Source organism: Bos taurus, chromosome 9 (genome assembly GCF_002263795.3).
Source record: "Bos taurus isolate L1 Dominette 01449 registration number 42190680 breed Hereford chromosome 9, ARS-UCD2.0, whole genome shotgun sequence".
Taxonomy (NCBI): domain Eukaryota; kingdom Metazoa; phylum Chordata; class Mammalia; order Artiodactyla; family Bovidae; genus Bos; species Bos taurus.
In genome coordinates, this window is record NC_037336.1 from 101,983,004 (window position 1) to 101,995,704 (window position 12,701).

The 12,701-nt window shown below is 50.1% G+C and overlaps 1 protein-coding gene and 1 long non-coding RNA gene across 3 annotated transcripts; one reads left to right on the forward strand and one right to left on the reverse strand.

Annotated features, from left to right (window-relative positions):
• Window positions 1-664: 664 nt before the first annotated feature.
• Window positions 665-11,060, reverse strand: TTLL2 (tubulin tyrosine ligase like 2). Of its 2 annotated transcripts, none has more exons than XM_024996610.2 (2): window positions 10,052-11,060; window positions 665-2,389 (listed from the first exon to the last, which is right to left on the reverse strand). In XM_024996610.2, exons 1-2 carry the CDS (start codon window positions 10,121-10,123, stop codon window positions 785-787), a joined length of 1,677 nt encoding a protein of 558 aa, XP_024852378.1. In that variant the 5' UTR covers window positions 10,124-11,060; the 3' UTR covers window positions 665-784. The 2 variants fall into 2 exon arrangements, with proteins under 2 accessions (XP_024852378.1, NP_001069261.1); NM_001075793.2 differs by lacking the exon at window positions 10,052-11,060 and adding an exon at window positions 9,194-9,476.
• Window positions 11,061-11,197: 137 nt separating this feature from the next.
• On the forward strand, window positions 11,198-12,382 carry LOC132346151 (uncharacterized). The gene is made up of 2 exons (XR_009495895.1): window positions 11,198-11,374; window positions 12,175-12,382. It is a non-coding gene; the product is annotated as an uncharacterized lncRNA (long non-coding RNA).
• Window positions 12,383-12,701: the final 319 nt, after the last annotated feature.

The window sequence follows — 12,701 nt, forward strand, 5'->3', positions numbered from 1 at the left end:
CTCGGTCATTTAGCTGTCATTCCCCGTCCCCAGCAACTCCTGGGAACCACCAGCCTACTTTCTATTTCTGTGGATTTGCCAGCTCTGGGCATTTCGTGTAAATGGAATCATGCAGCACGAGATCTTCGTGTCTGGCTCCTCAGCACAGCGTTTACAGTAAATACTGGAGCTTTATGTCTCTCCTATCGGGCAGGAGTGGTAACTTGCCTAATCTGCAGGTTTTGGACTTTGCAGGGCTGGAGGGGAATCCAACAGTAGTAAAACCAGCAGAGAGGGGACACTTTTCAAATACGGCTGATGGGCGTCCCTGGTGGGAAGATGTTTGGTACAGTGTCTGATTTAGGGCCTAAGATCCATAAAGAACAGTCATTTGACTGTTTGTGGGGAAGCTTTCAGTAAGTCACTCTAGATGAATGTTTGATCATTCACAAGACTAATTGTGAACAAAATATGGTCTATTAAGAAAGAAAGAGCTAACCCTTGGCCTTTCTTATACTGTTTTCACCAAAGAACCTTTTTAAAGACAATGTTTTTTCATGTTAAAAATGCACAGTATAACTGTAATGAGGCATTTCCAAGTACAGGTAAGGGTCGTGTGGTTCTTCTGAGAGATTCGAGCAGAGACCGGTGATGTGATGGAACGGAACCACACCCGCGCGTGCTCTGCTGTGAGTTTTATATTTATGTACGAATCGACAGCTCTAATCCCAGGGAAGTAACTGAGGTGGGCACAGAACCACTCGCCTTCCCCAGCAGAGGAATTCTTGCTTTTCAAGAAGTCATGCTATTTTCTTTTTGTTTTCTCTTCTGCCGCTTGAGAACACTGCTTATGCGTTAGTTTCTGGAGCTCTTGAATTATCCTCCTGACATTGAGTCCGTTCCTAGACGCTCCAAAAGTAGCTTCGTTGAAAGGAAAAATGAGAACAAAGTTGCCTGCCTGGGGACCGGGCACCCAGCTACTGTCCGGCTGCACGCACAGGGAGAGGCCCTTCTCCCGGCCGTGGGCCTGGATGAGCGACACGCGGGGGATGAGCGTCTTGAGGGCCAGGTGCCTGGCCCTGGCCTTCGGCTTGGCTTTGGGAGGCTCCCTCGTCGGCGGACGTACCTCCTGCCTGCTCAGCACTGCTTGGGGCTGGCAGGTGTGCTGGTTTTCAGGGCACGCTGTGACCCCTTTCTCCCCAGGAGTTCCGTCCTTACTGAACGCTCTTCTGCTCCCGGGTTGCGAGAAGGACTCGTGAGGAAGGTCGCGGCCCCGACCTCTGTCTTTCCGAGCGAGGGAGACGCCGGGACTTCCGTTTGCAGCACTACAGCTCTCCTTCCGCTCATTTCTGAGACTGTGTAAGTGCATCAGCTCGATGGTGTCGTGGATGAGCCTCCTCTTCACGGACACGTCTGCCGAACAGTCGAGGGACAGGCCCGGGCTGTAGTTGACCTCCAACAGCCACGGCTTCAAGTTGTCGTCGATGAGGATGTCGAATCCTAAGAGCTCGAAGCAGTTGGCCGCGAAGGGCACGGAGGGCGCGATGGCCAGCACGGTGAGAATCACCACGCGGTTGATCTTCTGCCAGAGGAGCAGGTCGTCCACGTCCCAGCTCCGCAGGTACGAGAAGAAGCGGGTGAGGGTCCACTTGCAGCCGCTGCCCACCACCTCTTTGATCTTCTCATACGAGGCCCCCGACCTGTTGATGCTGCTGTTGGTCAAGTGAGCATAGCTGTTCTGCAGATTGCCAAGGTCAAACTTTTCTGTGGCAAAGCGCACCAGGCCTTCCTGATAAATGTAGATGGTCAACGGCTTGAAGCCAGTGACGCACACGTAGACGCGGAGGTCACACTTGTATCTCCCGACAAGTAGAGGGTTGCAGATGTATTTCTGTATGATGCACGTGTCGGCAAAGATCAGGTTTTTAATGTCACTGAAAATGATGATTCCACGTCCTCGAGAGAGCTCTGCGGGCTTGCAAATCCAATAGCTGAGCTTGGCGTCCAGCACCTGCTTCTCCTTGAAGTACTCAGCCACGAACTTGCTGTAGTCGTGGGGCATGACGAACGTGGGGGGGAGGAACTCATACAGCGGGGCGCCGTACAGCCTCTCCATGTGCTGCAGGTGTTTGGCCAGGAGGTCCTTCCTGGTGAGCCTGGTGGTGCCCGGGTGGTGGTTCAGGCACTGCCAGGGCTTGACATTGACGTGCTCGGCCATCCGGAAGGAGGAGGTCCTCCAGTAGAGGTTCCAGTCCTCCATGTTCTGCTCTTGCTGGTCAAACTTGCTCCAGCCGCGCTCCAGGAGGACACTCTGCACCACCTCGGGGGTGGTCTCGTCCACCCGGAACACCAGGGGCTTCAGACTGGCCCCTGGAGGCTCATCTTCGGCCATCTGATAAGGTTTTCTTTTCTAGAAATGGATGACCAGAAAAGTGTTAGAGGAAGGGAATAATGGAAGGGATGGAGAGGGAGTTTGGGATTAACAAACATACATAAATGGCAACCCACTCCAGTATTCTTGCCTGGAGAATCCCATGGACAGAGGAGCCTGGCGGGCTACAGTCCATGCACTTGCAGAGTCTGACACGACTGAAGCGACTCACACACACACACATAACTGAGTCACTTTGCTGTGCAGCAGAAACTCAACATTGTAAAGCAATTATAAAGTGAAGTGAAAGTCGCTCAGTTGTGTCCGACTCTTTGTGACCCCATGGACTATACAGTTCATGGAATTCTCCAGGCCAGAATACTGGAGTGGGTATAGCCTTTCCCTTCTCCAGGGGATTTCCCAACCCAGGGATCAAACCCAGGTCTCCCATATTGTGGGCAGATTCTTTACCAGCTGAGCCACCAGAGAAGCCCAAGAATCCTGGAGTGGGTAGCCTATCCCTTCTCCAGTGGATCTTCCCAACCCAGAAATTGAACTGGGGTCTCCTGCATGGCAGGCAGATTCTTTACCAACTGAGCTATGAGGGAAGCCCCAACTTCAGGGAAGGAAGTAAAGCAACTATACGTCAATAATAAAAAATAAAATATACTGTTAGAAAGGAGGTTGGGTGGACTGATGGCCACCTGGTGGAGATTTCACCCAGGAGTCCGGGTCCGGAGGTCACCTGTGGTCTGTACCCTCCGGGACGTCATCCGCTCTTGCTGACACTTGCCTCTGCACAAACGCGTCCGTCTCTGCTGCCTACAGACCCAGCCCCACCTGTCCCCACGCTCTTCTCCTCGGAGCTCACTGGCGCACCTCTTTCTACGAGAACTAGTTAAATGTGCTTTCAGGGACACCGCCACACTTCCACAGAGCCACGGTGGACCCTGTTGGCTACAAAGCGAGCACTCTTCAGAGCAAAAATGGCCAAGTTTCTACAGTTAAGTGAATCTGAGCATGTGTAAAAAGCTGGGAACAGTGGTGTTATGAGATTAGCCAGGGTCTTGGCCTGAGAAGTTTCAGGAACTTGGGCCGGGCCCCTGTGACCATCTCCTAGGGCCCACCTCATACTGCCAGGGCCTGGCAGTGTTTCAGAGGCCCCCGGTTTGTTCAAATATCAGCTCATTTGCAAGAAAGAGTTGAGAAAGAAAATTGGAGTTTTTAAAAACTCATTCTGTGATAGCAATGGTTGTCTGAGGATTGCACCTCACATTTTACAAGAGAAACAGAAAGTGAAGATTCAGCATTTTTCTAAACTTTCAAAGAAAGAGAAAAGGATCATTTATGAGAAAAACCAAAACTGATGATGAAGCTTGAGGCTTTGGTATGACCTAGAAAAAAGGTGAAAATAGTCACAGCCTCTGGGAGAAAACGTCAGTATTCCAAAGTCCTATGTTCTCACCAAAAATTCCAAGTTCAGGCCACTTTGACGTTTCTTTGACCATATTTGTATCACTCATGCATAATTAATCATGTAAAGTGACAAAAATTTATTTGCTGGAAATTCTGTGGCGTTTGGGAGATTCCGATTGATGGAACAGGAGTAAATGTGACATGCACTCTATTTTCAGGGCAGCCAGTCTGGACAAGAAAGGAAGGAAGGCAAGAAGGGAAGAAGAAAGAAAGTGATAAAATAAGATTTATTATTTTAAGGCAGGACAAGAAAAACATTAAGCATAAAATTCCGTGCGTGTGTGTGTCTGGGCCGTGTGCACCGCATTACATGTTAACCAGAGCTCCTCAAAGACGGGAGGGCCTGGGCAACCAGAAAGGTCAGTTTTTCCTTCCTTCTGACGTTAGCAGTGAAACTTCATAAAAGTACTTCCTTCTGACATTAGCAGTGAAACTTCATAAAAGCAGAGTGTTCTTTCCCAGCTCTGTCGAGGGCCATGGAGACTTGCTGTGTGCCCTGTATGTTTACTTGGACTGTGGCTCCTTGGTGAACTTTATGTAAAGTAGCAGTGTGTTGTCATGATGTACAATTCTTGTCTCAAATACACACGACTGTGCCTTGGTTCTCTGAGCATTCTGAGCCTCTACTTCTTGGGTTATAGTCCTCAATTCGGCTCCAAAAAGGTTCCCTTTCTTCTTCTTCCTAACTTGATGGTTAATTGAATTTTCATCAACAAAAGAAGGAAAAAAAGAAGGATGGAAGGAGGGAGGGAAGGAAGGAAGGGGTGGGGAGACTCAACTTGCCCACCCACCTTCTTCTCCGTATTTGAAGCTGCGAGAAGTTGTCGAGGAGGAAAGGAGATGCTTGTTGCCAAGTGACCTTGTTTCGGAACTGAAGCCACCTGTAGGGCGTGGGTTGCCTCTGCTATCAAGGCTGCAACCGGCTAGGAAGGGGCTTCCAAACGAGGGTGCAAAAGACTTGTGAACAGAGCAGAGTCAACAAAACGAGTGTGCGCGCCTTCAGCACCGTTGCTGCTTTGACCTGGAACGTGTAGAATTCATGCACCGTGGTGGCTGGTACAGAATTCAGTCTTTGGAACTGATTGTGATGTTCTCAAACTGTGTTCAATGGTATTAATACGTATTTCAAGCCGTGTGTGTGTGTAACTGTGTGTACACTTGTGTGCGTGCATGGCAGGGGTGAGGCTGGCTCAAATAATGATGGAAGCTGGATTAAACAAAGTTGAAAATCTTCTTTTCTATCTCCGAGAAAGTTGCCGTTATTGAGCAGGATGCCCTCTTCAGCTGTGTGTGCCGTGCTAATGGTAGCATCTCACAAAACTGGCGTAAGAAAACCAAGTCAGACAAACCAGCTGGGCTGGTGTCCACGTTCTGGCAGCTCCGCCTTCTCCCACCTTGGGAGTAAACCTCTCAGAGGCTCGAGAGAGGAAGGTGTGTTCTGACCAGAGCCCACTTCACCTGGAATCAGGGCTCAGAGGCTGGAGCCAGCCTTCCCCAGCCTGTGCAGGGGGTGGTCAGAGAAGCTGGAGGAGAACAGAAATGAGAAACGCTGCTCCCAGGCAGCTCTGTCAGCCTGGGTCTGCTCCCACCGGGGAGCCCAGGAGGCCATGGCTCATCCTGGGGTGGGGTGATTGGGGGAACGTCGTCTAAGGAGGCCGAGTCCTGGCAGGCTGCCCGGGGGGTGCACACACAGTCTCGGACCCCGTTTCAGTTAAGCATCCACTTTTCTACTAAAATTTCACTGAGAAACTAAATGCATATTTTAGCTTTTTCTCCTGAATAAAAGTCCTTCTGGAGCTTCTTGAAATGTGTTTATCCTGCCTTGTTTTCACAGGTGCTGACAGCAGCAAATAGTTGAATTTAAAAAAAATATGTGTAGGGTATGTGTGTAGGGATTAAAAATAGGTTGGACCATTATCAAAGAATCTACAAACAGTAAATCCTGGAGAGGGTGTGTTTGGAGAAAGGTACACTGTTAGTTGGAATGCAAATTGGTGAAACCATTGTGGAGAACAGGTTCCTTAAAAAGTGAAATATAGAGTGACCATATGATCTCACAGTCCCACTCCTGGGCAGAGTTCCAGAGAAAACCCTAACTTGAAAAGGTGCGTGCACCCCCAGTGTTCACTGCAGCACTGCCTATAATAGCCAAGACATGGGAGCAGCCTGGATGCGCATCAACAGACAAAGATGTGATACATACATGGGAGCAGCCTGGATGCGCATCAACAGACAAAGATGTGATACATACATACAGTGGAGCATTACTCATCCCTGGGAGGAAACTCAATTGTGCTATTTGTAGTTAACATAGGTATACCTAGAGACTGTCACACTCAGCGAAACAAGCCAGAAAAAGAAGGACAAATACTATATAATGTCATTTACATGTGGAATCTAAATAAGACGGTGCAAAGGAACTTATTTACAAAACAGAAGTAGCCACAGATGTAGAAACAGACATGGTTACGGTGGAGGGAGCGGTAATCTGGGGGCTGAGGTTAACATACACACGCTACTACATATGAAATAGACGACCGATAGGAACGTACTGCTCCGCTCAGGGAACTCTGCTCAATGCTCTGCAGCGACCTATGTGGGAAAAGCATCTGAAAATGAGTGGATATATATATGTGTGTGTATATAACCGAATCACTTCACTGTACACCTGAAACTAACACCATACTGTAAATCAACTAGACTCTAATTTAAATAAGAAAAACAGGTTGGAGACAAACTCTGAGGCCCTTCTGTGGGAGGAGGGACGTGGGTCATAGAGAGTCCCTTGGAGACTGGTACATCCTGGAATGCTCCCAAGCCAGCAACCCCAAGGAGAGGGGTCCCGGCCCCGAGGATGGAAGCCAGGGGTGGGTCTCTGTCCCTGGAGGAGGAGGCGGGCAGCAGCCCCCTCAGCTCTGGGGAGCTGTGAGCTCCACAGACCCCGCAGCAGCCAAGGCCAGCGTCCTCTGTGTGTGCCCCACGCCACTGCTGCCCGGTCCCTGAGATGAAAAGCCCTCAACTGGACGGACGATCAAGCACACAGGGCCGGAACCAGCCGTGAACTCAGCTGTGTGAACTAGAGCGCCTCAAGGCCTAGGGAACCTTGGAACAGGCTCCCCGAGACTGACGTTTCAGACACGCCGAGTCCCACGTCTTCCGTGGGAGGTAACACGCTGACTTTGTCAGAGCACAAGCTGGCCCAGGAGCAAGATGATTCCAGACACAGAGGAGGTCGTGAGCATAATTCCAGTCTCGTGATGTCACAGCTCAGCTCATAAAGAATCTGCCTGTAGCGCAAGAGACCCCGGCCCGAGTCCTGGGTGGGAAGATCCCCTGGAGAAGGGAAAGGCTGCCCACTCCAGTATTCTTGGGCTTCCCTGGTGGCTCAGCTGGTAAAGAATCTACTGCAATGTGGGAGATCTGGGTTCCATCTGTGGGTTGGGAAGATCCCCTGGAGAAGGAAAGGCTGCCCACTCCAGTACTGTGGCCTGGAGAAGTGGACTGTATAGTCCATGGGGTCGCAAAGAGTCTGACACGACTGAGCGACTTTCACTTTTAGCCCTGGTCACACATAGTCCTGGCCATAAAGGAAGCTTCTCTTTCCCAGACCTTGATATCCCAGCACACAATGGGTTCTGGGGATGGGAATCAGCCAGACAGCACTTCTGTCATGGCCGGAATCACAGCTCCCGGGATGCCCCTGTGGGCCCACTGCTTCTCCCGAAAGACCGGTCAATGCACAAGCATTCCTAGGAAGGGCTGGCCCCCAGGGCCCGTCAGACTGCCAGCTCTCATGCTCCCTTCCTCCCAAAGTAGACCCTTAGCAAAGAACTGGGAGTTAGTTTTCCCCCACCCCACAGTTTTTTTAGCACTTTCACTGCTTAAAGGACAAATTGCCCCCGGGGCTGCTTCCATGGGAACGAGATCCCACTAAATTATTAAACCATCTAATTAACACCATGCCCTTCATTGGCCAATGAACTGAGAGAGGGAAGGTGTGGGGGCGGGGAGAGGGACCTTCTCAGGCGACCCTGATTCACCCAAGTGGAGAGTCTGGTTCCATAAGAAACGTCGGTCAGTGGACATGACCGACGAGCCTGTTTACAGAGTGTATGTGCACGAGATGCAAGTCATAAAACTGTATTTCTGCAGAAAGGCCTTGAAACTTCAACTTGAAAAGTTAAATCCAAAAATCTTTTCCCCGCCTTTTTTGGGAATTACTGGAGAGTTCCTTTACAAAGCCTTCACTTTCATGCGTCTCTTAAGACAATGGGATTTCCTTTTCTTTCTTATTATTAATAGCATTACCTTCAGTCACACAGTCAGTGTATTTTAAAATGCCACCTTGGTGTGAAGGTAGAATCTGTACCCACAGATGATATTTCACACGGCTTAGCATTAGTCACAGTCAGTATATTTTAAAATGCCACCTTGGTGTGCAGGTAGAATCTCTACCCACAGCTGACACTTCACACGGCTTAGCACAGCGATTTTCAAGTTGAGAAGTTCGTTAAACTTTAAAAAAACTTCCATTTTTATCGAACGGGAATGAGCACTAGCTGGAGGCTCCAGCGTAATTTTTCTGGATGGAGAAGCCAGTTTATGGGGGCGAGTCAACCTCAACCGTTTGTCTTAGAGACGTCACCATCCTGTTTATCCCCCTTTCCTGATGCTTAGTCTACAGACTTCAGTCATGGTTTATAATTTATAGAAACACGGAGTGCCTCTCACACTAAACAAATTCCCTATATATTACCTGCCCTACTCTTTTAAGTCTATTGAATTTGCTACAATATTCCTTCTCTTTTATGTTTTGGTTTACTGGCCCCAAGGCATGTAGGATTTTAACTCCCCAACCAGGGACTGAATCCTAACCTCTGTGTTGGAAGGTGAAGGCTTAACCACTGCACCACCAGGGAAGTCCCTGATTTGTCCTATGTTTTAAGTCAGCCAACTTAAGAGTTCCTTCTTACACTTGAAACTGATATTGTTAATCAACTATACTTCAATAATAGCTTTTTAAAAGACTTCCTATGTACTACATACGTACATGTTCTTTTTAGGAAAAGTTGGCATCGTTTAAACCCAGAACAATTTTTCATTATTCTCAAACAGCACCCATGTGCCAGTTTTGGTGTTAATTGTAAGGAAGTCTATTTTATCATTAAATCCTTCAGTTTCCTGAAAGCAAAGGCCACTTCCAAACACCTCTCGGGCCCAGCCTCCCTAGAATGTGTTCATGGTTCATAAATGCTGCTGGAAGGGGACAGACTGGAAATGGAAATTCTACCATGTCCCAGGCTTCCCTGGTGGCTCAGACAGTAAAGAATCCGCCTGCTATGCCAGCAGGACAGGATGTCTGCTCACCGATCCTAGTGACCCTGGACCCAGCACCTTGAGGAGGACAGGTCCTGGGTGCCGGCGCACTTAGGGGCCACCCTCCAGGCGTGGCTGATGTCCAGGCGTGGCTGCGATGTCCAGGTGTGGGTGCGATGGCCCCTGAACTGGCTGCATATAAACGCTGGGCACCAAGTGGGAACGGAACGCTGTGTCGTCAGGCCCTGATCCGGGGGTGGGTTTGGGGTCTTCCCTTGGCAGCTGCAGAGCCCAGCTGAGAGGTGCAGGACCGGACGCTGGTGTGTGGGTCACTGGTGATGCGGCTTGCTCTCCTCACAAACCCTGGGGGCCTGGTCAGGGTGGGGGCCCCAGGCTTCCCTCCCTCCAGACCACGCAGGCCGAGGGCTCAGGGCCTGGTCAGGGTGTGGGCCCCCAGCTTCCTTCACCCACACTCTGGAGGGCTTCCTTCCCTGCAGGAGACCATGAAGGCCGAGGCCGAGTGGTCCCATCAATGACACTCCTGAGGACTCAGAGAAGAGGCGGTGGGCGCCTCTGGTAGGCCCCTGGGGATCTCCTGGGCGTTACTCTAGTGGGACCACAACAAATATTATTTCTACATAAAACATCTGCATTTCCAAAGTAAGCCTTTTTTATCCACTGAAGCCACAGCAGACGCCAGGTGGACGCACCCTCCAGGAAGGCTGAACGCTGCCCCAGAGTCTCGCCCCGTTTTCTGGGGCCTGTGGGCCAGGCCTGTGGACTCTAGCCCTCAACCCGAGAGAGCCGTCTCGAAGCCGGGGCCTCGCACAGAAACCCTCTACTCAGCCCCTTCAGGTTCCGGCCTGTTATCACCTCACTGTTAATGTGTACCGTTTCCCCATCACCTACCTCATTACAGGCCCGGTTATAACCACTCAGGACCAATAAACTGCTTCGCGTAACTGTATAAACGCTGCACATCCCGGCAGCTGAAGACGTCGGCTGAGTGGTGTCAAGCAAAAGGGAATCACTGCAGATTTTCTAGTTGGCGAATCAAGAATAAAATCGGTCATTGTATGGAGCCTAGAAGGCATCTTTCTTTTTCGATTTGTTGTGTTCACTTGTTATTATTCATTACAGTCCTCCAGCCACCCACTTGGTAAATTTTCTAAAAACCAAGAGTAATTAAGTCCTTCGGCTGACTGTCTTGAGGCACAGCAGGCGCGGGCAGGCCTGGGAGGATGTCAGGGACGTGCATGCCGGGGGAGGCCTCTGGGCTGGAGTGAAGGCGTCTGGACCTGAATTGTCTGAGTTGGATCAACAGTTGCAGATGTTCCGTTCAGTTCGAGATGGTCACTTGAGCTTCTAGAGTTTGATGCTGAGTGCCCCGCTGAGTGTCGGGGCTGGGAAAGGAGGTGATGGTTCCGATGAGAGGTGGTTGCTAAGGACCCATGAACAGCAAGGAAAATGCAGGGGGCGCTTATCTGATGACAGTGATTGTCCTTTTCCAAATGAGAACATGCGTTTCTCCAAACTGTCTTTTCCACGTTTGGCCTCCTTTTGATCATTTCTCACTGGGCTCAGTTTTCTCCATGGCTTGAGTTCTCCAGAGGACCCTGGGCCTCCTCAGACATGGGAAGGCTTCAGGATGGCTCAGTGAGTGCCTCCTGGTCACTGCCCACATGCAAAACCGACTCAAAGGGGTGTCCGCGCTCCAGGGCAGGGCTGATCCAGGACTGCCGTCTGCCCAGCTCCACGCCAAACCCTTTGAGGCTTTCTCTCACCAGTTTCGTGGACCTCACAAGCATCCACTGTTTACAGCGTCTGCTAAACTCACCCTCAAGCTCGCAAGTCTGTTCTCTGCAACCAGACAGTCTTATTGTACATTCTGCCCTCTGAGAGGATCAGGAGGAAGCTGGATGTATTATGATGTTTAAAATCTAGAATTTTCACGGAGTCCAAGGAAACTCTGAATCCGTAATAGAATTTTCACTATTTTGTTATACCCCAGTTCCATCCCCAAGACCCTTGCCCGAGGTGGTCAATAGAAAAGCAACCCCATCTACCAAGCCTGAGGGAGGCAGGCAGGGAAAGCAGCATGATTATGGGAATGTGGAAGTCTTTCCTGGACCCCAAAGAACGTGCCAACCAGTAACCACACTGCTGACACTTTGCCAGTTAAAATGCATGGGAAATCGAAACTTGGGTCCTGCCTGGCTCATTGGAAGGATGGTAAGCATTTATTGAGAATGGACTGCTGTTAATTACCATCATCACTTAAGTACTGTTGAAGCACTTACATGAACAAGATACTCTTGTAAGAAAAACTTCAGAGGATCACACGTGAGCAAGCACATAAAATCAGCCTATGGTTTGGGAGCTGTCGCCCTTGGAGGAGGTGATGGCAACGCGTCCCCGGGGCCACGCTGGCGCTGGTTGGTCTCTTGGTCTGGGTGCGGGTTACGTCGGTGTGTTCTGTTTGTGAAAATTCACCAAACTGTACACATGTAATTGTACCTTTTCTGTCTTTACGTTGCACTTCAATAAAAAGTTCAAAAACTGAGCATCTATCTCAGTTGGAGAGCATTGGGAATTCTTTATCACTCTCTTGCCTTTTAGTAGAAAAACATCCTCAACAGTAACTTACGAAACCAGGTTATAGTACCGTTTCTTCGATTAACTAGCTGTGTGGTCCAGGACTAATCACTAACCTTGCTGTCTAGTCCTGCTTTTCTCATCAATTGCACAGGAGGAATTCGATCTAGAATCATCTAAAGTCCTGTCCTTCCCAACCCCCAAATATTTCAACGTTATGGTCCCCACCCCCAAGTAGCTTGTATCTGACTCTGCCTGCCAGGCTCCTCTGTCCATGGAATTCCCCAGGCAAGAATACTGGAGTGGGCTGTTATTTCCTTCTCTGGGGGATCTTCCCAACCCCGGGATCGAACCCACGTCTTATGCTTGGCAGGGAGATTCTTTACCACTGAGCCATTAGGGAACCCTGTACTGAAGATTAATTGTTCTTAAAACAGTCAAGATGCTGCTGCTCAGACCACCAGTGACTGCCAGAGCTGACTGCTGTTCTGCATGTAGCCTCCTCCTTCCATCTATATACCCTGAAACTCCGCCTTAGAAGCTCTTGCCCACTGACCGTCAGTAGGAGTGGGAGCTGGCCTTTGGACAGGAGTCACACTCCCCCCTGGTTTCCAGCATCCAGAATAAAGGAGACTTTCCTTTTCACCAACCTTGTCTGTTTTCTGATTTTTGACCCACGAGCAGCTGGACCTCAGTTTTGGTGACATAATGACCCTTGTGCCCAGGGCCATGCTGGAGCCGTGGCCTCTTCTCTGGAGAAAACTTCTGGGTGGGGCTGGAGACCCCACCGTCTACACTTCTCTTCTCTTTGAGCCACTGTGCTCCCATCTTCATCTCCAAGTCCGCCCAGTCTCTGCGATCATGGACACCAGCAGCCTCAAGACCGCCAAGTCAGCGGCCGCCTCACCCTCGTCCCACCAACGCCGGGTCTCCGTCTGGACCCTGCAGCCCCGCTCAGCCAGCC

What these genes read in the sequence shown, in the direction of transcription:
- TTLL2 (XM_024996610.2), bottom strand. Translation starts at nt 10,123, where the DNA reads ATGTGCAGCGTTTATACAGTTACGCGAAGCAGTTTATTGGTCCTGAGT. An exon ending in ATAACCGGGCCTGTAATGAG is followed by an intron (nt 2,390 to 10,051) that starts GTAGGTGATGGG and finishes ATCCATTTCTAG; the next exon opens with AAAAGAAAACCTTATCAGAT.